At 35.9% G+C, this 21,287-nt stretch overlaps 1 protein-coding gene across 4 annotated transcripts in view; it reads left to right on the top strand.

Moving 5' to 3' along the window:
* Positions 1 to 127: 127 nt before the first annotated feature.
* Positions 128 to 21,287, top strand: part of CNOT2 (CCR4-NOT transcription complex subunit 2) — a 109,297-nt gene continuing 88,137 nt past the window's right edge. The window contains exon 1 of one of the 4 annotated variants that reach the window (XM_046668932.1): positions 128 to 313. In XM_046668932.1, coding sequence (XP_046524888.1) covers positions 279 to 313 — 35 coding nt within the window. In that variant the 5' untranslated portion in view covers positions 128 to 278. Of the gene's footprint in view, positions 314 to 416; positions 446 to 21,287 lie in introns of those variants that run through there. The other 3 variants (XM_046668915.1, XM_046668926.1, XM_046668921.1) reach the window with 3 other exon arrangements.

The following is a 21,287-nucleotide window of genomic DNA, read 5'->3' as shown; positions in this document are numbered from 1 at the left end:
CCCACCCTCGGCGGCCTGGGCGCCCGCTTCCTCCGCACGCCCGGGGCGCCTTCGCTCCCCTCCGTCCCGATGCCGCAGCGGCACGTTTTGTTTGGGGTTGGGAAAGCGGGCCCGAGGATCCTTCTCCTCCTCCGTTTTCTGGGCGGTTTCTGATGGTCAAGTTCTCTGATGTCAACCCTCAGATTCTCGGCGAAATGCTGGGAGGTACTGAGTTAACAGTCTGTGCAGAGGGAGGCCGCGCTTGAACGTGGAGTTCAGAGTGGGACACGTTTCCTGTCATGCTTGGTGGCAGGAATTCTAGACCGCTAGAATCGTGAGTGCAACTTTCGATTTGCTTTTTGAGACACCCTAAGTGGAGATGATGAAGTGGGGGGCAGAGAGGTTTGAAGAGTGTCTGTGTGCATACCTGCTTCCTGTTGGGCTGTTTGGGAATGTTTGGAAACAGGTATTTCCCCAGCGTTAGTGCCCACATCTCCTGCAATTTTGGAAGATATGTTTATCCCAGATTTAAAGGATTGTTTAAGAATCACGGTGAACTGAAATGGTTAAATGCCTGCATTCACATGGTTAGATGTCTCCATTCAGATTCTTGTCATTGAAATGCTTCTTAATGGACCAACAGCTTTAGTAAGTTTTTTATGTTGAACTTTTTAGTTTGTAGTTCTTTTGTAATTTTAAATTTGAAGGAAAAATACAAAAAACACGTAAAAAAGATAAAACTCCTCTTGCTCCACTTCTTTCTTGACTTTGTAAGATCCTCATTTAATTTTAAAAAGGTACTTTTCTCTCATTTTTTTCTGAGGGCTTGAATTGCGGTGACTTCTGTGAATACTTCGTATTTTAGACAGCAGTTGAGAAACTTTCACCTTTTTTTGCATCCTAATTATTGCTACATCAATAAAAATAACCTAAGCATCATTTTTTGGCAGAACCGTTTTATTCTAAGTACCCTGTATAGAGATATCTGTAATCTAATCTGATACTCTTGGGAATGAGAATTGCCTGTATCTTTAACCAAGCAACAAACGCAACCTTTGAAAACTTTCAGTTTCTATAATACTTGCGTTTTGAGGTAAATTTATATGGTGGAAAAATGAGGGCAAAATGCTTGGGTATGAGTGATTTATATTCGCGTCGTTTGAGAAGTACTTGATCTTGAAGATGAAAGTCAGAATGATACTCTTCCCCAAGAGAACTAATTACCTATGTTTTTACTTAATAACTTTGGAAGTTTAGTATACTTCTTGATTATTCAGAGATAGTTTACAGTTATAACCTGAAAATTCTCTTTGTTCAAAAGTAAATAAAGTAGTTGATTTATGAATAGATTTTATTAGAAGTGTTTCTAACTCACTTGTTTTGGATTTTATCTTTTCAGTAGGCATTCGTATTAGAAGTACTTGAGTTTTGAAAGACGCTTACAGAATTTTTCACAACTCGTGGGAAGTTATAGTTTCACCAAACTTTTTAGTGACAAGTTTGCTTCATAAGCTTTTCTGATGATACAGAAAAATATAGAAAAGTTATGCTTCACGTCAATATATGAAATAATGAGCAGACTCTAATTAGTAAAAATAAGTGAGGTAATTTATTTTTTTAAAAGCAGTGTTAACTAGTGTTCTTTGATTGTCTTAAAGTTTTTAACTGTAACAAGTGCACTCTATTATGAATACATCTTTAAAATCAAACTTCCCATATGCTTGCTTGAATAGGCATTTGAGGACAACTTATGCAAATAGTGATACTGTCTTAATTAGGAAAAGATACTACTAAATAAGATTGTGTTTGTTACCTGGACCTCTGGTGGCTTTTGTATCACAAAGAACCAGAAGAAACCAAGGCACCAGGTGGGCAGTTTGAGAGGCAGAGCTCATCTGAGCTGCTCTGTCCTCTTTGACTAGGATTACGTGCAATGTCAATGCCAAGGGTCTGGGGCTGTGACAGGAGTCCTTCTGGTTGGTGAGGCAGGGGACTTTTCTTCCTTACTAAGGATGATCTCTACCTGTGACACTTAAAGGAATTGAATTTCATTGTGATTTTAATAGATATTTTGAAAAGAGCTGTACTAAAATTGGTGTCTGTCATAGAAAGTCTGCCGTTGAAAAGAAATAGGGTGGACATTAGGGTTTTAAGTTTTTAAAATAATTATTATTTATTTTTTGGTGAGGAAGATTGGCCCTGAGCTAACATCTGTGCCAGTCTTCCTCTATTTTGCATGTGGGACACACTGTCTTGTTATTTATTGAACATCCCCGCCATCTACCTTAACCTCCACTGGACTGTGAGCACCCGAGAGGTAGGGCTTTATCTTACTTATAGTATTTACATTTCTAGTACCTTCTATAGTGCATAGTACCTAGTAAGTTATTAATAAAAATGCAGTGAACTGAACTGGTGCCAGATTGTCATTTGACACTTAGTGCTGTCGGGAGTGCCATTTCCCAGTCCGTGAATCAGAAACAGAATGGAAAAGGGGCTGGGGAGAAGGCCACCCTGTATTGCTCCGCTTGGTGAGTCCTGTCTTACACTTTTGCTTCTTAATCACTCGTGGGAAACTCGATAACCAGTTTCTTAGAGAAATGTGTCTAGAGTGAGTGCAGGACTGAGGGAAGGATGTTAGTGATAAAGTGCTTCTGGCAGAGTGTTTAGGTCTGTACTTCTTGCTGTATTTTGTGTGGCTAAGGTTGTTGGTTGAAGGAGGTATTTTGTATTTGTACGGTTGGCCCTCCAAATCCATGGATGCAGAGGGCTGGCTAAGGAACTTGAGCACCCCACAGATATTGAGAGACAACTGTATTTACACAGTAATATATATTTACCATTGCTTAACCTTGAGCTTCTATTAGATTTGGGCTTTTTAAAGTCAGATTCTGTGTTTTGTTACTTTTTTCCACCAAATGCCTGGTCCAATGCCCAGTACAAAGTAGGAGTTCTCTAGTTTGAATGCTAGTCTCCTTATGAAAATTGGGTGAGATGATTTAATGTATCTTCATTGGCAATCCAAAATCCAAAAAGCTCTGAAAACTGGATTTTTTTAAGCAAGATTGGTGGCAAATTCCAAATGTAATTGGTAGCCTAATTATTGTCTTTATCTGTCTTAACCTAATTTTCCAATATTTTGATGCAGAAATATCGATGTGTTTTTGATTACAGATGCTGCCTACCCTCTAGTGTTAGGTCCTGTATGATACATGTACAATTTTACCTTTCTAACATCTGAAAAATTCCAGTTCTGAGAAATGTCTGGCCTTTAAGGGTTTGAATAAGAGATTGTGCACCAGTTTTGTGTCTGTTTTTGAGATGTAGAAATCAAATCCCAGTATTTCATTTAGTGAGATGCTAACATTTGACTTTTGATTTTAGAAATCTTTTTGTATGTTTCATTTGTCTATATATTTTCCAGAGGCTTTTTAATGACTAAAAACTACTAAAGAGGCGGAGAGGGTATATTTTTTAAAAGAGAATTTGATCCAGTACTCAGGACGCCAGTCCTTTCTCTGCTTTACTGACTTGAAATGTATTTCCTTATGTGAAGTAGATGAGAATTTAGTAAACTTCTTACTAAAGTAAAAAATTCACTTAGTAAATTTTTACTTTGCCAAGGAATGATAAAATAAGCAAGAGAAAATTATGTGTCCTGGTAATTTAAGTAACAATGAGCAGACCTGCTTTTTTCCAAACATGTTGATATACCATTTTTCCACTTATGTATTTGGATATTGAAACATAACTCCATTTTGTATCAGCATCTGGACAAAATGTAATGACTGATTATGTAATACAATGTGTTTGGGAGAGGAGCAATTTGGTTTTGTGTCATATCTGGCAGGAATGTGTTTTTGTGTTACTTTTTACATTGTAAATTATAATACTTGTCCTTCATACAAATTTTGTATTTAATTTCCTATTTGTAAAAGAATCTTTCATAGATTGGTAAAATAATATTTAGTAAGTTTATCATGCCATTCAAAGAACGAGATTCCTTTTGGTTTAATTTTACTACTTAATATTTAAAAAATGCTGTGCAGCTTACAAAGCACTTTCAGATATATTATCTCAATTTTATGTGGTTGTCATTTTGATGTTAACTTTTTAAATAAGGTTAAATTTTTATATTAACATAAAGATAGAACAATCGAGTGGTATTGATTAGTGTGGAAATTAGCAACTGGGAATTACGAAGGCCATTTTATCCTTAGACTGAACCCAGCATCTAATGTCTTTCTCAATTTAATGCTACTGTATGGGGAAAATCCTGATTTATCAAATTAAGTAGGTGTAAGTGGAAGGTTTGTTTTTGTTTTTAACTGATCATCTTGCAGATTCAGGATAATTTAATTAATATAGAAGTTTGAAAGAGAAGTAGTAGGAAATTTTTGTTTGAAGCTTGACTTTTTGACAAATTACAACAGCTGCTCATATTTTTAAAAATTATAAACATACTCATCAAGAAACACCAAAACTTTGAGTAATGATACTGTTTTATAATGATAATAGGTAATAGTGTTTTATCACACTGATGCCACATTTTACAAATTTACTTATTATTGCACAGTTATTTGGCAAAGGAATCATGTCCTGAGCAGATTTGCCTTGACTTACTAGTGCACAAAATAATGCTTTAGGGGTGTAGTAAAATGTTTATAATTTTATGTGAGTGAGCTTGTCTTAGAAAAAGATTTGAGCTGTAACCTTTCTATCTATGCATACGTATGAGGAATTGTAAATATAGACATGTCACGCCAAACCTTGAGCTCTGGAGCAAAACTGTTTAAGCTGGCAGTAGAGGTAGCAGTCTGCAGAGTGTTACGTTTGATGTCTGATACACTTTGTGTTCTCTGTGTGTGTGAATCACGCATCCTAAAATAGATGCGTATGTGTAAAACATGTAGTCCAGTGTGTCAGGAGATTTGACCTCTGACTGCTCTTAAGGTGTTTCAGAGCATAATTTGAAAACCATTGGACTTGATGATCTTCCAACCTGAAATTATGTGTTTTTAAAAAGTCAGTACTTTTCCTTCTCTCTGCAGATGCAAAATTCATAGAATTTATTTGTTTTTGAGTAGCATTTGGATGTAAATCATTTATTTTTAAAATTTTCCCTTCATCTCTCCAAAGCCCCCCAGTACATAGTTGTATATTTTAGTTGTGGGTCCTTCTAGTTGTGCCATGTGGGACGCCGCCTCAGCACGTCCTGATGAGCGGTGCCATGTCCGTGGACAGGATCTGAACCAGTGAAACCCTGGACCACTGCAGCGGAGCGCGGGAACTTAACCACTTGGCCACGGTGCGGCCCTGGATACAAATTCTTTAAATTTGAGGCTCTACTGATTGGATGTTAACATTATAGACATTTTCACCTAAATCGTTGAATAATTTGAGTGTACTCTCATCTAGACATTGCTGTCGTGCTAGGTATATATGATGGTGAACAAGACAGGTCTCCGCCTTCCTTGAGCTAACATCTTGGAGGGGAAGACAGAAAATAAGCAAGTAACCCAAATAAACAATTTCAGAGTGGTAGTTGGATGAAGAAAATAAAGGAGAACGAGGGCACAACAATTGATTAGGGATGGAAGGAGGAGAAGATTTGAAGTAGGGTGACAAGGGGAGACCTCTGTCTGGAGGTGGCATTTGAGTAGAAACTGACAAAGGAGAAAACCGTGCAAAAATATGGTGAATGGTTTTTCGGGCAGAAAGAATAGATGGAGTCAAGTTTGGCGTGTTTGATAACAGGAAATTTCATGAACAGTTACTTAGTGCTTTCTGCATAAATGAGGGTAAATTCTAAAGGGAGAAAGAGATGATTAAGACATAATCCTAGTTTTTCCACTGCTGAAAATATTGTAGTGGACTCAGTAGTTTTTAATAAATTTTATGAAGAGCTATAGGGAGAAAGGATTATTTTTCATTAAGAGGCTGTGACGATGTTTTCTGGATCAGGTGGAATTGGGACTCTGTATTAGTGGAAAATTATGAAGGAGAGCAAACTTTCTTTGTGTTTGCACAGAATCAAAACCTTTAAAAGTTTTTAGTTTTGCAAAGTTTTAGTTAGATTTTTCTTAGAAATTAATTGGTAATGATTTTTGTGCATAATGAGATCTCCTTGTACAGTTCAATAAATATTACTACTGCCATCACTGGTATAGGTGCACTGGATAATCTTCAAGTTCAGTTTTTGTAGTGCATGCTAGAGAAGAGAGCAGCCTTGTCTGAGAGAGTTAACGAGTTGATTTCAGGGAGGTGATGTGTGAACTGGGTTCTGAAGGGTGAATTGGAGTTCACTAGGTGCGGGAGGGTATGGAATCAGCATTGCAAATACACAATGGGAGAATATACTGGATTTGGAGAGTGGCAAAGTAATCTGCTATAGTTCTTGATGGAGTTCTGGGACCTCACGAGAGGTTGGCTGAAGGAATGAACTAGCTGTAATGTGAGAGAATTTTTTTTACCTGATGAGGAATAATTAACCAATTTTTTTTTAAAAAAACAATGTGACTGATAATCAGATTTGTGCTTCAGGGGGAAATTTTAGATTCTACAGTCGATTTATAGTTAAAGTTACAAGCTTGATGGTGTAGTATATTTGTGAAATTTTTGAAGGGCTGTTTTCCTTCCGTTAGACCAATTCAGTGTTTTGTATTCATATCGGCAGGACTTTTTGTTCATTAAGAACTGTATGACTTTGAAACTCTGTAGTTTCTATCTTCCAGAGAACTTGTCATACATATAAATCAATGCGAATAGTTAAAACTTTTACATTAATGGATGGAATTTGTTAGCTAAGTGTTAGGGCAGGCAAAGTTCGGACGCTGTTATTTGACATTATTTGCAGGCATGAGATTTAACATTACTTGGATAAATTACAATAATACCAAGAAAATCTAAATGAACAGTGTGATTGTCCACTGGAGCTGATGGCTGTATCATGTGACTAGTGCTTGGTTTACTTTGGTGAGAGGTGAGGGGTGTGTACATGCATACATTATTCTGAATCCTGTAGTAATAGTTATGCTTATGTTAGGTTGCTAGCATTATTTGTTAATTCTACAGGCAAAAAAAAGAGCCCAAATGAATGTTTTTAAGAAGAATTGCATCCCTAAGAATGCAGTTTCAGCAAATTACTACTTTGATAATAGGCATTATGTATCATTTTTTTCATAGCAAAACTTAATAATTGTACCATGATGATTTGGAGCTGCCCAATTTGCTTAATTGTCTGTTTAGTTCATTTTTTGCTGAATAAAATGGAGCTGATAAATATTTCTATTAAAGAGAGTTATATTGTGCTGGACTTTTACATGATGTTGTTAAAGTCTCTGATACTGGCCAGCCTGAAGTGGAATCATCATTCCACCGCTTTTAATTAGCTATGTGACATCTCCTCCCTAAAGTTGACTTTTTCATTCGAAAAATGTCGGTAAATAACCGTACTTACCTCATAGAATTGATATAAGGAACAAAGGCTCTTCTTTTTCTTTTGGAGTGGGGCTTGCTACTTAAAGATGAATTTTTGAGGCGAATGATAATAAGCCACAATTTATTTCATAGAGTGCACTGTGCTCTTTTTTGTATCAAATTTGTAAATGTAAATGAGGGATGCCTTTTGTTGTTAGAATCTAGACATGCTTTTCCTATCAGGAGTTTTGTTTAGATGACATTGTGTTAAGTATTATGTATAGTATTTTGAATAACAAATACATCTTAGCAGTGCTCTATCTGAAGCACTTGGCATGGTACATGACACGTAACAGGCATTTAATAATTCCTTTGTTAGATGGGATAAATCTAATGGGAAAGAGCATTGGCTTAGGACTCAGGCTTGTGTCTTCCACTTAGAACCTGAGTTATGTTGAGTTATATCTATAGCAAGTTTCTTCTCTATACCTCAGTTTCCAAATCCTTAAAATAAATAAAACATCTTCTCGTAGGTGTATTTAATACAGTCACGTAAAACACCTAACAAAAGGTTCTTAGCAATATTGGTTCCTCTCTTTCTTTATACAGAGTAAATATTTCAGAATTCTGGGGAAAGTTCAGAGGAAATACTTAATATAGCACCTCTCATTTATTTTTTTGAAAGTTGAGAAAGTCAGGTCATTTATTTATCTTTGAGTATATGTTCATCTTTAGAGAGAGATATTATTCTGGAAAGACTACCACACTTGGATTCAGAAGATGGATCCTGGTCTGGGCTCCATGAATTTATTAGCTATGTGCCTGGGCAAATCAATTAGTACTGAAGAGCCTCAGCCTTTTAGTCTTTTATACCTCCTAATGTTGCTGATGAGAATTGAGATAATGAAAGCAAAAATGTTTGGTTAACTCTAAAACATGTGAAAGTATTCTGGTAATGATTCCTGATTATTAGTAGTTGTAATGAAACTAGTAGTTTCTTAAGTTGTGTGAATCATTTCTTCATTCATTCATTTTACCTTGTGGTACTGCTGCATCATGTGGTTTGCCCTTTATTTTGGTTTAATTAAATGTCTGGCTTACTGGGCTTTTGGGAGGGGGAGTGTGGAGAGTGGGAAGAAAGGATTCTGCTCTTTCCATCATAGTAGGCCACTTCATACTTGGATATTTTTGCATGCTGAAGTTCTGATAATTTCTGTGTGGAAGTATACATAGCAAGAAGTCTACCTCATCTTCATTCCCTTTTCATTAAGGATGAAAGATCATGAATATTTTGGGGGCTAGTCCCATTTTTTATAATTGTATTTGTGTGCTTTCTGTTTATCATTGTTAGCCAGACATATTTTTGTGAACATCATGCCTGTTTTTCCTTACAAATTAAATTCATTTGTAAGTTATAATGGGAGCACTGAGAATGTCAGTGCAGTGGTTTGAAACTGTTGTATGTTCTTTGTGTATGTGATGTGTATGAATACCTTTTACTGGTCTTCTTCCTCCCTTAGATCTGTGAGATCTCGTGGGCGCTGAGCCTTTTGAAGCATTAAAGTAAATACCATGTAAGGAAAGCAGAGTAGCGGTGAGCAGCTGCAGCAGCGCAGTGAGGGGAGTGAATCAGAGCAAGGCATTTGGAAGGTGCTGGTTGTGCATCGAAGGAAGGGCACTGCTTTTGCTGTCACCCTTGTCAAGTCTAGTTGCTGATATTATGTGCTTGTGAGGTCTGCTGATGATTTAGTCTTGTACTGTTATAAAAAAGCTGTTTTCAAATAAAGTACTTTTTTCTTCAAAAAACATACTAAAAGACACTGGAATCTTGCTACCTCAAATCCTGAGTCAGATTGTTCCTCCATTTCATATTAACTATGGCGGATAATATAAAATGCAACAAAGACACTCATATCTAACACTTATTTATAAAACTTATAGTGTAAAGCTTAGAGAAAGTAAAAAGTAGTAGTAAGAGCATATATGTACTTGTTATAGAAAATATGGGAAAACAAAGATGAGGAAAAGAAAAGAAAAAAAAATCACTTGCAGTCCTGTGAACTACATTTGTTTCCTCTGTGTGTCTGAAAGCACTATGGTCCCCCCCCCATTATTAAAGTAACACGGGGTGATGCGGAAAATTTAGAAAATACAGGAAAGTATAAAAAAAGAGGAAAAACATTCAGAGACAACCACTGTTCCCGTTTTTGTAATAGAGAAGTTTGGCCATACTTACTTGGTGACCTCTTTCTTTTAAAAAAAATTTCCATCATAAGCACTGTCCAGTGTCATTTAATATTTATGCAAAACGTGATTCTTAATAGCCAGAGCATAGCTGACTTAACGATTCCTTACTATTGAACATTTAATTTTATTTTGATTTTTCTTTTTTATAAATAGCATTGTGGTGAACATTTTCGTACCTGAATTTTTGGTTGCACATTTGATTATTTCTTTAGAAAACATTTCTGTAAGTATAATTATTATTTTAAAGTATTGGAGGTGGCTCCAGTGCTTATTAACTAATTGCCGTGTCCTTACTCAAGTTACTTTTCAAGCTCTACTGTCCTCTCCTGTTAAGTAGGTGTAATAATGATCCTTATCTCATAGGATTGTTAGGAGGAGAAAATGACAGTAGATGTATAGCATTTAGCACAGCATGTAGCAGACGGGACGCCTCTCAGGGAGGCTTTCCCCAGCTGCCCTTTCTTATGTAGGCTCCTCTTCTCATAGCATCGATCATAATCAGTCCTTATTGGAACAGTTTTCTCTCGCATTCTACCACTGGATCATGAGTAGGGGTCACGTCAGTCTTGTTCACTAATGTGTGTTTGAAACCTCATATAGGGCCTCGCAGATATTTGTTGAATGTATGAAAGATTATTTTCCAAAGCTTTGAATACCTATACTTGCTTTTTTCCTTAGAGTAAGGCTGTGCCAATTTACATTCTCAACAGCTGTGTGTGAATTGTCTTTTTCACTTTATTGTCAGTGACGCTGAGTATGGTTGTGTAAAAAAAATTGTGCTAAATTTTGAAGGTGTAAACTTATGTTTTCTGTTCATATCCTTCATTCTCAAGAAGAATAAGAATAAAAGTAATAATAAAGAGTTATAATCCTGTCTCCTGTTCCCTCCCAAGCATCATTTCATGTTTCCTGGGGAAAAAAGTACATGTTTAATATCCCACAAACATGAAGTGAGGTTAGCAGCATATAGAGGTATTATACCAAATTGACGACAAAGTGGTTTAAACTGGATAAACTAACAATGTAAACGTTTAAGAGAATTCTTGCCTAGTTTGATTTACTGTATCAACACTAAAAACATAGCTAAGATGTTATGTGGAATGCTAACATCAGATTGTATTTTTACTATTTCTTAAGCTGTCTAGAAGGCTTCAATTGATAGCCATGGATGAATTTGAAAAGAATGTGTGGTTTGCTAGCGGGGAGTAGGCAAAGTAACATTTAGGTACCTTTAAATACTGTATTAGATGCTTTCTGTATATCGCTTATTCATTCATTTGGCAGATGTTTGCTTATCTCCTATTATGTGCCAGGCAGTGTTCCGAGAGAATATAGAGTGTGCAAAATAAAAAATAAAACGTGATGTGGCAGATGGTGGTAAGGAGATGGAGGAAAAGAGACTAAGGGAGTATGAAGTATGTGTGGGATGCAGCTTTAAATTGGCTGGTCCTGGATGTCCTGCTGCAGAAGGTGATGGAATGAGCCTGTGGTGAGGGAGCAATCATGTGGGTATCCAGGAGAAAGGGGTTCCAGGAAGGGACAACAACCAAGAGCGAATGCCCTGAGAGAGGATGTCTTATGGTTTGATGTCTTAAGATTGGAATGTTGCAAGGATGCCTCTGTGGCTGGAATGGAATGGGGAAGGAGAATGGTGGATGGGTGCTGAAAAGGTAGGGCAAGAGGCCTGTCAAGAAGAATTTTGTGAGGCATCGTAAGGACTTCGGCTTTTACTCTGAGTAAAATGATCTCAGCTGTACTCTTCACAATTGTACAAAGTTAGTTGAATTTTTCCCATTTTACAGTTGAATAAATAAAGGTTCTGTAGGATAGTCTGTAGTTAACTTCTCCAAGGTCAGAGCTAACAAGTGGCAGAAGTAAGATATGAACTTAGGTTTTTGGCTTCAAAGCTCATGGTTTTTTCATGACACTATCACCCTTGCCCTAGCAGACTCCTAGAGCCTTTCACTTTTTTTTCTTAAATCGGGATCCATACTGTGGATCCAGGGTGAGTGTCCATGCATGCATGTGTGACTGAAACAAAAAAAGCTCAGAAAACAGATCCCTTACTGCAAGATGCATTCAGATGTTTTCTCTTATATATCATGTTTTTAAACATGCTATTTCTGACCCACTGAATTGATTTCATGGTCCACTGTTAGAGTCTATAGTTTGAAAATCACTGCGCTGTTTCTTTTGGAATGCCGGAACTTTCAAATTTATCTATAGCTCTGAATTATGATGCTAAAAGCAACTGCTTTATTTACTTAAAAAATATCCTTGTATCTGTAGAACTAGCTCTTTAGTTGGCAAGATGTAATGCAATTAGCAGATTATAAAAGTGTGTATGTATAACATTTGAAAGTTCATATATGATTTAAGTTCCTTGCAGAAAAACTGCAACTCAGCAAGGAAACTTTAGATGGCTGAATTAAATCTTGCAGTAAGAGGACAGGGCAATTAAGACCAAGAAGCTAATGCTGCTACTACCACTAGTGATTTCTGTTAAATATTTATTGTATTTTTTTTTTTTATTTTGCTGAGGATAATTTCCCCTTAGCTGACATCTGTTGCCAGTCTTCCTCTTTTTACTGTATATGAGCCGCCACCACAGCAGGGCCACTGACAGACAAGTGGTGTAGGTCTGTGCCCGAGAACCGAAGCTGGGCCACTGAAGTGGAGCATGCCAAATTTAACCACTAGGCCACCAGGGCTGGCCCAGATTTTTTTTAAAGCAAGTTAATATGCTACTTAAATATTTTAAGTTTTAAAAAATATATACATATATCTCCAGTGAAGATCTTGGCTCTTTCTCAGGGCAAGGTCCATTTTCGTTTCGATATCTCTGGAAACTAATACCATTCTTTTTCCCCTCCTCTAAGGGCTTTTCTTACCATTCTTATTTTTAAATCAAGTTTGTCAAGGAATTTTACATATAATACAAGGCACCCATTTAAATACCCTTTGCAATGAGTTTTGACAAATTTATACACCTCTGTAGCCATCACCACAATCCAGATGAAAACATTCCCAACACCCGCATAGTTCACTATTCCAGGCTGTCCTCATTCATGGCCACAGGCAACCACTGATCTGATTTCTCTCGCTATAGATGAGAATTTTTTTTAGAAATTCAAACAAATGGAATTGTCCAGTATGTATTCTTTTGTGTCTAACATCTTTTGCTGAACATTTTTTGATTCATCGATGTTGTTTTCCTGTATCAATCATTCTTTTTTGGATAGTATTTTGTTGTCCTTTTCTCATTGGTGCCTGAAAGGTGTTTGTTGAATGAATGCATATTTGGCACAGTGAATATCTCTCCCTCCGTTTTGCTGCATTTCTCTCTCTATCACGAGGATGCTGAAACCTCTTCTAGGTTGTGTATGTTGCTAGACTTAAATTTGTGTATAGATTATGTGAAGGGATGATTTAAAAGTGAAAGATATACAAGGTTTAGAGCTAAATGACCTTGGTATGAATCCTGGTTCCACCACCAATACATATACACAAGTTATTTGACGTTTCTGAAGCTTAGTTTCCTCTTTTGTAAAATAGAGGTAGTTATCCTTACCTTGGATAGTTGTTGAAGTATTAAAGATGCTGTATGTAAAGCAAACATTTAGGCTCTTTAAAAATGGTCACATGATTCAATGGGATTTTTGGGCAACCGTGTCCAGTGCTTGCTTTCATCTACTGACAAAATTGTGCCTACTGTGAGTTGCGGGTTTATATTTTTTGTTAGTATTCATTCATTAGTAATTTGGAGAAACACATGTTTATGCCTACTAAGTTTCATCTAGTGAAAGTAATTACTTTTAGGTCTTGATTAGTTTACTTTTAGGTCACAAAATTATAGATTTCTGCTAATTAAGGTTATAAATAAAATTATAATTCATGAAACTCTTTTAACATCTTGGAAGGCTTAGTAAAATATAATGAAGAAAAAACGAAGAGTAATCCCAACTATTCATTTTTGGTGGATAATTATTTCAGAGAGTAATATGCTAGTGGGGAGAAGGTACCCAGGAAACTAAGATTTCTTTGAGTTGGGTTCTGTAGTGGACGCTTTCCACATACCGCTTGTTCATTCACCAGATTTTAATTTAATGCCTACTAGGTACCAGATACTCTTCTAGGACATGCCTCACTATTTGTGGGCTTTTGAGATGAATACTTTTTTTTGGTCCTGTTCAGTTTAGTGCCTGGTACTTAAGTAAATTTTTGTTGAAAGCATTAGTGTTTTAATTTGGCCTTGCAGCTGAGGAGAGTTAATGTGGTTTTTAGCAGATTAAATCAGTAGTGTGTACTTGTGACCAGAAGTCACCTAAATAACTAAAAGATTATTGAAGTTTGTATTTTGACCATAAATGCTGATATGGTTTAAGTGACTCCTCGTTATGCTTGCATCAAATTAGACTTGACCTTTGGAAAAGAAATTAAAATGTTGAAGGAACAGTAGTAGGTTTTGCTGCTTGTGTATGGTATATAGAAAATATAGAATAAGGATACCTTTTGGTGGTTTTTTTCACTCCAAAATTTTACTGTTTGCCAGTATGTCACTCTTTTTCTTAAATTTTACAGGGTAAGTCTAATTGATTTATCATCTTATTGATAAACTTGTTAAACCAAACATGCTGTAAACACTTTCAGTAGTAAAAGTTACTAGGTGAAAACAGGAAAAAGGATGGCTCAGTCTGAAAATATATAATGTAGAAAAATAGAAAGATAGAAGTTAGTAGAACGGGTGCAAATGGGAGATTAAATGGGGTTATCAGTGATAATGAGAATGGGACAGGTAATAGAGTAAATTACGCTTTTGAAGATACAAAAAATGAGTTAAAATAAGATTCTTCAAAACTAGTGTTCAGTTTTTAGGCATTCAAATAGACACTAGAAACATTTTCATTGAGGCTTGTCATTCTTAATCCTGAGCGCCTTAGACCCAAGGAGGGTCATTGAAGATAGAGCTGCATTTGTTATTTCAGTATTTCAAAAAATCAAACCTAATGAAAATTGTTTATTTATTTTGAATGAGGGTGAACAGGCTAGTTAAAATTAGTGTTCTTGGCTTTTCATTAAAAAAAAATCAATCTATGGTAATAGTGGTCATCTTCTGTAGATGAGAATCTCTGGATGGTAATTACGTGTATTTAATAAAGATAGAAAAACCATCTTATTTAATAAAATGATACATAGAAAAATATTTTGGAGTACTTATTGAACAGGTAAGAGTGTGTGTGTGTGTATATGTATGTATGTATATCCATCTCATCCTTTGAATGATATATCAGCTGTAATCTCAGCTCATTCCTGATTACTTATGTCTTGCCATTCTTAAACTGCAATATCATGATTCTCCCTGTCTGGCTTAGCATTTATCACTAGCAGAAATCATTTCTGTTAATTTTTTGTTAACTAGATAAAAATTCCATAAAAGCAAGTACCTTGCCTGCCTTATTTTTACTTAGTATCTTGTCTGTGTCTCCAGCACCTAGAACAGTGTTACATTCCCACCAGCAATGTATGAGGGATCTAGTTTTTCCAGTTTCTCTCCAACTTTTGTTATTGTTAGTTTTTGGGAATATAGCCATTCTAGTGAGTTTGATCTCATCCTGGTTTTAATTTCGGTTTTCTTAATGACTAGTGGAAATCTTTCTCGTTATCTAGAAAAAAATCTCATTGGGAATTTTATTGACATTGTAATAATTGATCTATAGATCAATTAGGGGAGGGTTAACATCTTAATTTTATTCAATTTTCCAATTCTTGAACATGGTATGTCTCTCTATTTATTTAGTTCTTTGATTTGACTCATCAGTGTTTTGTTTTCAGCATACAGATCCTTCATGTTTTGTTAGATTTATAACTGTATATCTCATATTTATACCTAAATATCGTTTTGGGGGAACTGTTTGGAGCTATACTAGCTATTACTAGCATGCGGTAGTAGGATTTTTGTTGTGCGTTGATCTTGTTTGTGAGCTTGTGAAACTTACATAGTAGTTGTAGGAGTTTTTTGTAGATCGTTTTACATAATTTACTCAGGGAATCGTGTCATCTGCAGGTAGGGAAGATTTCTTATTTCTGTCTTTCCAATCAGTATGACCTTTGTTTCTTTCTTTCTTTTTTGCATTTTTGTACCCCCTGGAGCATTCTCGCCTTATTTGCATTCTTAAAGTGTGAAGGAATTCAGTCTTTCATCATGAAGTGTGTATGTTAAGTATATAGATGTAAGTTGGTCAAATTAAGGAAATTCTGTTCTATTCCTAATTCACAGAAAGTTTTCATGGTGAATGGATGGTGAATTTTGCCAGGTATTTTTTCTGTGTCAGTTGATATGGTCGCTTGGTTCTTCTTTAGGCTGTTAATATGGTTGATTACACTGATTGACAGTTCTTTATCTAACAGCTTTATTGAGTTCTAATTCACAGACCATACATTAACTCACCCATTTAAGGGGTGCACTTCAGTGGTTTGTACTATATTCACAGAGCTCTGCAACCATTACCACAATCAATTTTAGAACATTTTTATCACCCCAAAAAGAAATCTTAGACTCTTTAGCAGGCCCACCCCATTTCTTTTCAGCCCCCACTCCCATCAAGCCTTAGGCAACTAGAAAGATCAACTTTTTGTCTCTATGCATTTGCCTCTGATACATTTCATGTGAGTGGAATATGTGGTCTTTCATGACTGGCTTTTTTGACTTAGCATAATGTTTTCAGAGATCACACACATTGAAGCATTTATCAGTATCATATTCCTTTTGTTGCTGAAGACTATTCCATTGTGTGAATATACCTCATTTTATTTCTGCATTTATCAGTTGATGGATATGTGGGTTGTTTCCAGTTTTGGCTGTTAAGAATAATGCTGCTCTGAACACTTGTGTACAAGTGTTGGTATGAACATATGTTTTCATTTCTCATGGTTGCATGCAGAGTGGAGTTGTTTGTCTGTCTGGTAACACTGTTTAACCTCTTGAATTGCTAGACTGTCGTCCACAGCAGCTGCACCGTTTACATTCCCACCAGCAGTGTGCGCATTACAGTTCCTCCAGATCCTGGCCACTGCCTCTTATTGTTTTGTCTTTTTTATTGTAGCTGTCCTACTTTGTATGATGTGGTATCTCATTTTGGTTTTGATTTACATTACCCTGGTGATTAATCACATTAACATTTTTTTGTGTACGTATTTGGCCATTTGTACATGTTTCGGAGAAATGCCTATTTGGATCCAGATCCTTTGCCTAGTTTTAAATTAGTCTGGCTTTTTGTTAATGAATTGTAAGATTTCTTTATGTGTTCTAGGCACAAATTCCTAATTATGTATGTGATTTTCAAGTTTTTTCTTCCATTCTCTGGCTTTTTTCCCCACATTTTTTATGGTATCATTTGCAGCACAGAAGTTTCTAATTTCGATGAAATCCAGCTTATTTTGTTGTTGTTGCTTATACTTTTGCTGTCATATTGAAAAAGGCACTGCCTGACCTAAGGTCATGAAGGTTTACTCCTATGTTTTCTCAGAGTACTATAGTTTTAGCTCATGTGTTTATGTCTGTGAGTCATTTGAATTAATGTTTGTATAAGGTGTGAGGAAAGGGGTCCAGCTTGATTGCTTTACATGTGGGTATCAAGTTGTCCCTGTACCATTTGTTGAAAAGACTATATACTTTCCCCATTGAATTATCTTGGCATCCTGTTTAAAATGAAATGACTGTAAAATGTGAGGGTTTATTTCTAGACTATTAATTCTGTTTTGTTGATCCGTATGTTTGTTGTTCTGCCAATATGTCTTGATTACATTGTGAAACTTTCACACCGGGAAGTGCAACTCCTCCAACTTTGTTGTCTTTTTCAAGATTGTTTTTATTAGTCTGAGTCCTTTGAATTTCCATGTGAATTTTAGGGTTAACTTGTCAGTTTCTTGGTGGGGTTGTGTTGGATCAGTGCATCGGTTCAGAGAGTATTGCTGTTTTAAGTCTGTTCATCTGTTAACATGGGATGTCTTTCGATTTGTGTAGTTTATGTTTAATTTCTTTCAATAATGTTTTGTAATTTTCAAAATGTTTTCTTCTTTTGTTAAATTTATTCCTAAGTATTTTATTCTCTCTGATGCTTCAGAAATGAACTTGTTTTCTTAATTTCATTTTTGGGTTTTTCATTGGTAGTATATAGAAATGCAGTTGGTTTTTGCATATTTATTTTGTACCCTGCAACCTTGCTGAACTCTTTTATGAAACTGATAAAATCTATTATTATTACAATCTAAACTATTGTTAAACTGCTATAAAATCTAATAGATTTTTTTTAGTAGCTTCCTAAAAATTTTCTGTATACAAGATCATCTTATCTGCAAATAGACTTGTTTTCCTTTCCAACCTGGTTGCTTTTTAAATTTCACTTTCTTGCTTAGTTGTTCTGGCTAGAACCTTCAGTAAGAGCAGTGCTGAACAGAAATGGCGAGTGGGCAGCCTTATTGTAGTTTTTTTCCTAGATGCCTTTTATCAGTTAGAGGGGGTGCCTTTCTGTTCCTCGTCCTCATTTGTTGAGTGTTTTTATCGTGAAGGGCTGTTGGGCTTTTTTTCAGAAGCTTTTTCTATGCTGTTGAGCGGATCAGGTGGTTTTTGTCTTCTGTTACTATACTGTGTGACATCATTTGATGTTTGGGTGTTGAAAAAGCCTTGCATTCCTGGGATAAATCCTACTTGGTGATGGTGTTATCATCCCTTTTAAATATTGCCAAATTCAGTTTCCCAGTGTTTTGTTTGGACTTTTTGTGTCTATTTCCATAAGAGGTATTAGTTTGAAATTTTCATTTCTTGTAATATCTTTGGTGTTATCAGAATAATAATGGCTTTGTACAGCAAGTTAGGAAATGTTCCATTTGCTTTCATGTTGTGAAACAATTTGTGAAGAATTGATACTAATTTTTCTTTAAATGTTGGGTAGAATTCCCCAGTGAAGCAATCTGGGCCTGGGATTTTTCTCTGTGGGAAATTTTAAAATTAGTATTGCTGTCTTCAGTTGTTAAAAGTCTGCTCAGAGTGTCTATTTCTTCCTGAGTCCGTCAGCTTTGGTAGTTTATAACTTTCTAGGAATATGTCCATTTCATCTAGTTGTCTAATTTATTAGCATATGGTTGTTCATATTATTCCTTTATAATGCTTTCTGTATCTGTAAGATTGGTGGTCATGTGCCCTTTTTCATTCCTGATTTTAGTACTTTGAGTCCTCTCTCTCTCTTTTTTGTTTTTGCTGAGGAAGATTAGCCCTGAACTAACATCTCTTGCCAGTCTTCCTCTTTTTTAGCTTGAGGAAGATTAACCCTGAGCTAACATTTGTGCCAGTTTTCCTCCACTTTATACGTGTATATGTGGGTCACTGCCACAGCCTGGCTGACGAGTGGTGTAGGTCCATGCCTGGGATCTGAACCTGTGGACGTAGGCTGCTGAAACGGAGTGTGCTGAACTTAACCACTATGCCATGGGGCCTGCCCCTCTTTCTTTCTTTTTTTGGTCAGTTTAGCTCAAAGTTTGTCAATTTTGTTTATCTTTTTAGATAATCAGCATTGGTTCTTTTGAATTTTTCCCTTTTGTCTTTCTCTTCTGTATTTTACTTGTTTCTGCTCCTTACTATTTTCTTTCAGTTTAGTTTGCTCATGTTTTTCTAATTGGTTAAGGTACCAGGTTTAACTTATTGATTTGACATCTTTTTAAAAGTAGGTATTTTACAATACAACTATAAATTCCCTTTTGGTACTGCTTTCATTGCACCCCATACATTTTGGTATCTCTTATCTTTGTTTCATTCTTCCCAAAACGTTTTCTAGTTTGCTTTGTGATTTTTTTTCATTTACCCATTGGTTTTTAAAAAATGTGTTATTTAGTGTCCATCTGTTTGAATTTCCCGAATGTCATTTTGTCATTATATTTCTAATTTCATTCCATTTTGGCTGGGGAACATACTTTGTATGATTTCAATCTTTTTAGATTTATTAAGGCTTGTTTTATGACTAGCATCTGGTTATACTGGAGGATGTTTCAATGTTACTTGAGAAGAACATGTATTTTGCTCTTGTTGGGCGTTCTCTATGTATATGTTTGTCCGATCCGGTTTTGTATTGGTTTTCAAGACTCCTGTTGGCTTGTTGATCTTGGTTCTAGTTCTTGCATCCTTTATTGAAAGTGGACTATAAGTCTCCCAGCTACTGCTGCTGAATTCGCTATTTCTCTCTTTTGTTCTGCTTCATTTATTTTGGGGCTCTGTTGTGAGATTCATATGTTTATAACTGTTACATTTTCCTGATGCTTGACCCATTTATCATAACAAAATGTTTTCCTATTTCTCTAATAATACTTTTAAAGTCTATTTTGTCAGATATTAGTATATCCAGTCCAGCTTTCTTATGATTGCTGTTTCATGATATATCTTTTCCCATCCCTTTACTTTGAACTTATTTGCATTTTCCTATGTAAAGTGTCTCCCTTGTAGACAACACGTAGTTCTTTCTGCAGGGTGACACTCTGCCTTTTGATTGGATTTGCGTTTTTAAGTATTTACATTTATTATTGTTATTGATGTAGTTGGATATGAATCTGCCATTTTGCTTTATTTTCTGCATGTTTTCATGCCTGTTTTGTTCTTTTACCTCCTTTAGTGCTCCGTTTTGCATCAAGCAATTTTTTTCTAGTGTAACATTCTAATTCCTTTGATGATATTTTCATTGTAACCTTTTGTATTATTTTCTTAGTTGTTGTTCTAGAGTTTACCTTATGCGTCTTACCTTATCAGGATCTACTTGAGACTTAGACTCCTTTAATTCCAGTGAGAGATAGAGATCTTATTTCTTATTGCTTTATTCCGTCTTCTCCCTTTTTATGCTATTGTTGTACATATTGCAGCTATATACTTTACAAACCTGATAGTATATTGCTATTGTCACTTCATGTGACTTCATGTTATTTAAGAAAAAAAGAGAGCAAGTATATTCCCAGAAAAATCCTTACTTGTTCATTGTTTATTAATCTTTGGGTATTTTGTTGAATTCGATTTGCTAGTGTTTTGTTGATGATTTTTGCGTCTATGTTCAGGAGGAATATTGGTCTTTAAGGTTTTTTTTCCCTTGTATTGTCTTTGGTTTTGGTACCAGTGTAATGTTAGCCTCGTCAAAATGACTTAGGAAGTAATCCCTCAGGTTTTATTTTCTGGAAGACATTGTGTCAAGTTGGTATTATTTCTTCTTTAAATGTTTGGTGAAACTGTCTGTGCCTGGAGGATTTTAACTGAATTCAGTTTTTTCAGTAGATATGAGACTACTCGTGTTGTGTCTTGGTTCTGGAGGTCACGAGTCTGTGATGAAGGTATCAGCACGGCCATGCTCCTTCTGAAGGCTTTAGGGAAGAATCCCTGCTGCCTCTTCCAGCTTCTGAGAGGTGCCGGCAGTGTTGGCTTAGGGCTGCGTCACTCCGGTTTCTGCCTCCGTTTTCACTTGGCCATCTTTCCTCTCTGCCTGTCTCTGTCTCCCTCTCCTTTTCTTATAAAGAGACCAGTCATCAGATTTGGGCCCACTCAGATCTAGTGACCTCTTCTTAACGTGGTTGCATCTGCATAGATTGTGTCCGAAAATGGTTACATGCAGTAA

The sequence above is a fragment of the Equus quagga genome, chromosome 1, assembly GCF_021613505.1.
Source record: "Equus quagga isolate Etosha38 chromosome 1, UCLA_HA_Equagga_1.0, whole genome shotgun sequence".
Classification (NCBI taxonomy): Eukaryota; Metazoa; Chordata; class Mammalia; order Perissodactyla; family Equidae; genus Equus; species Equus quagga.
This window is presented reverse-complemented; position numbering and strand designations above follow the sequence as displayed.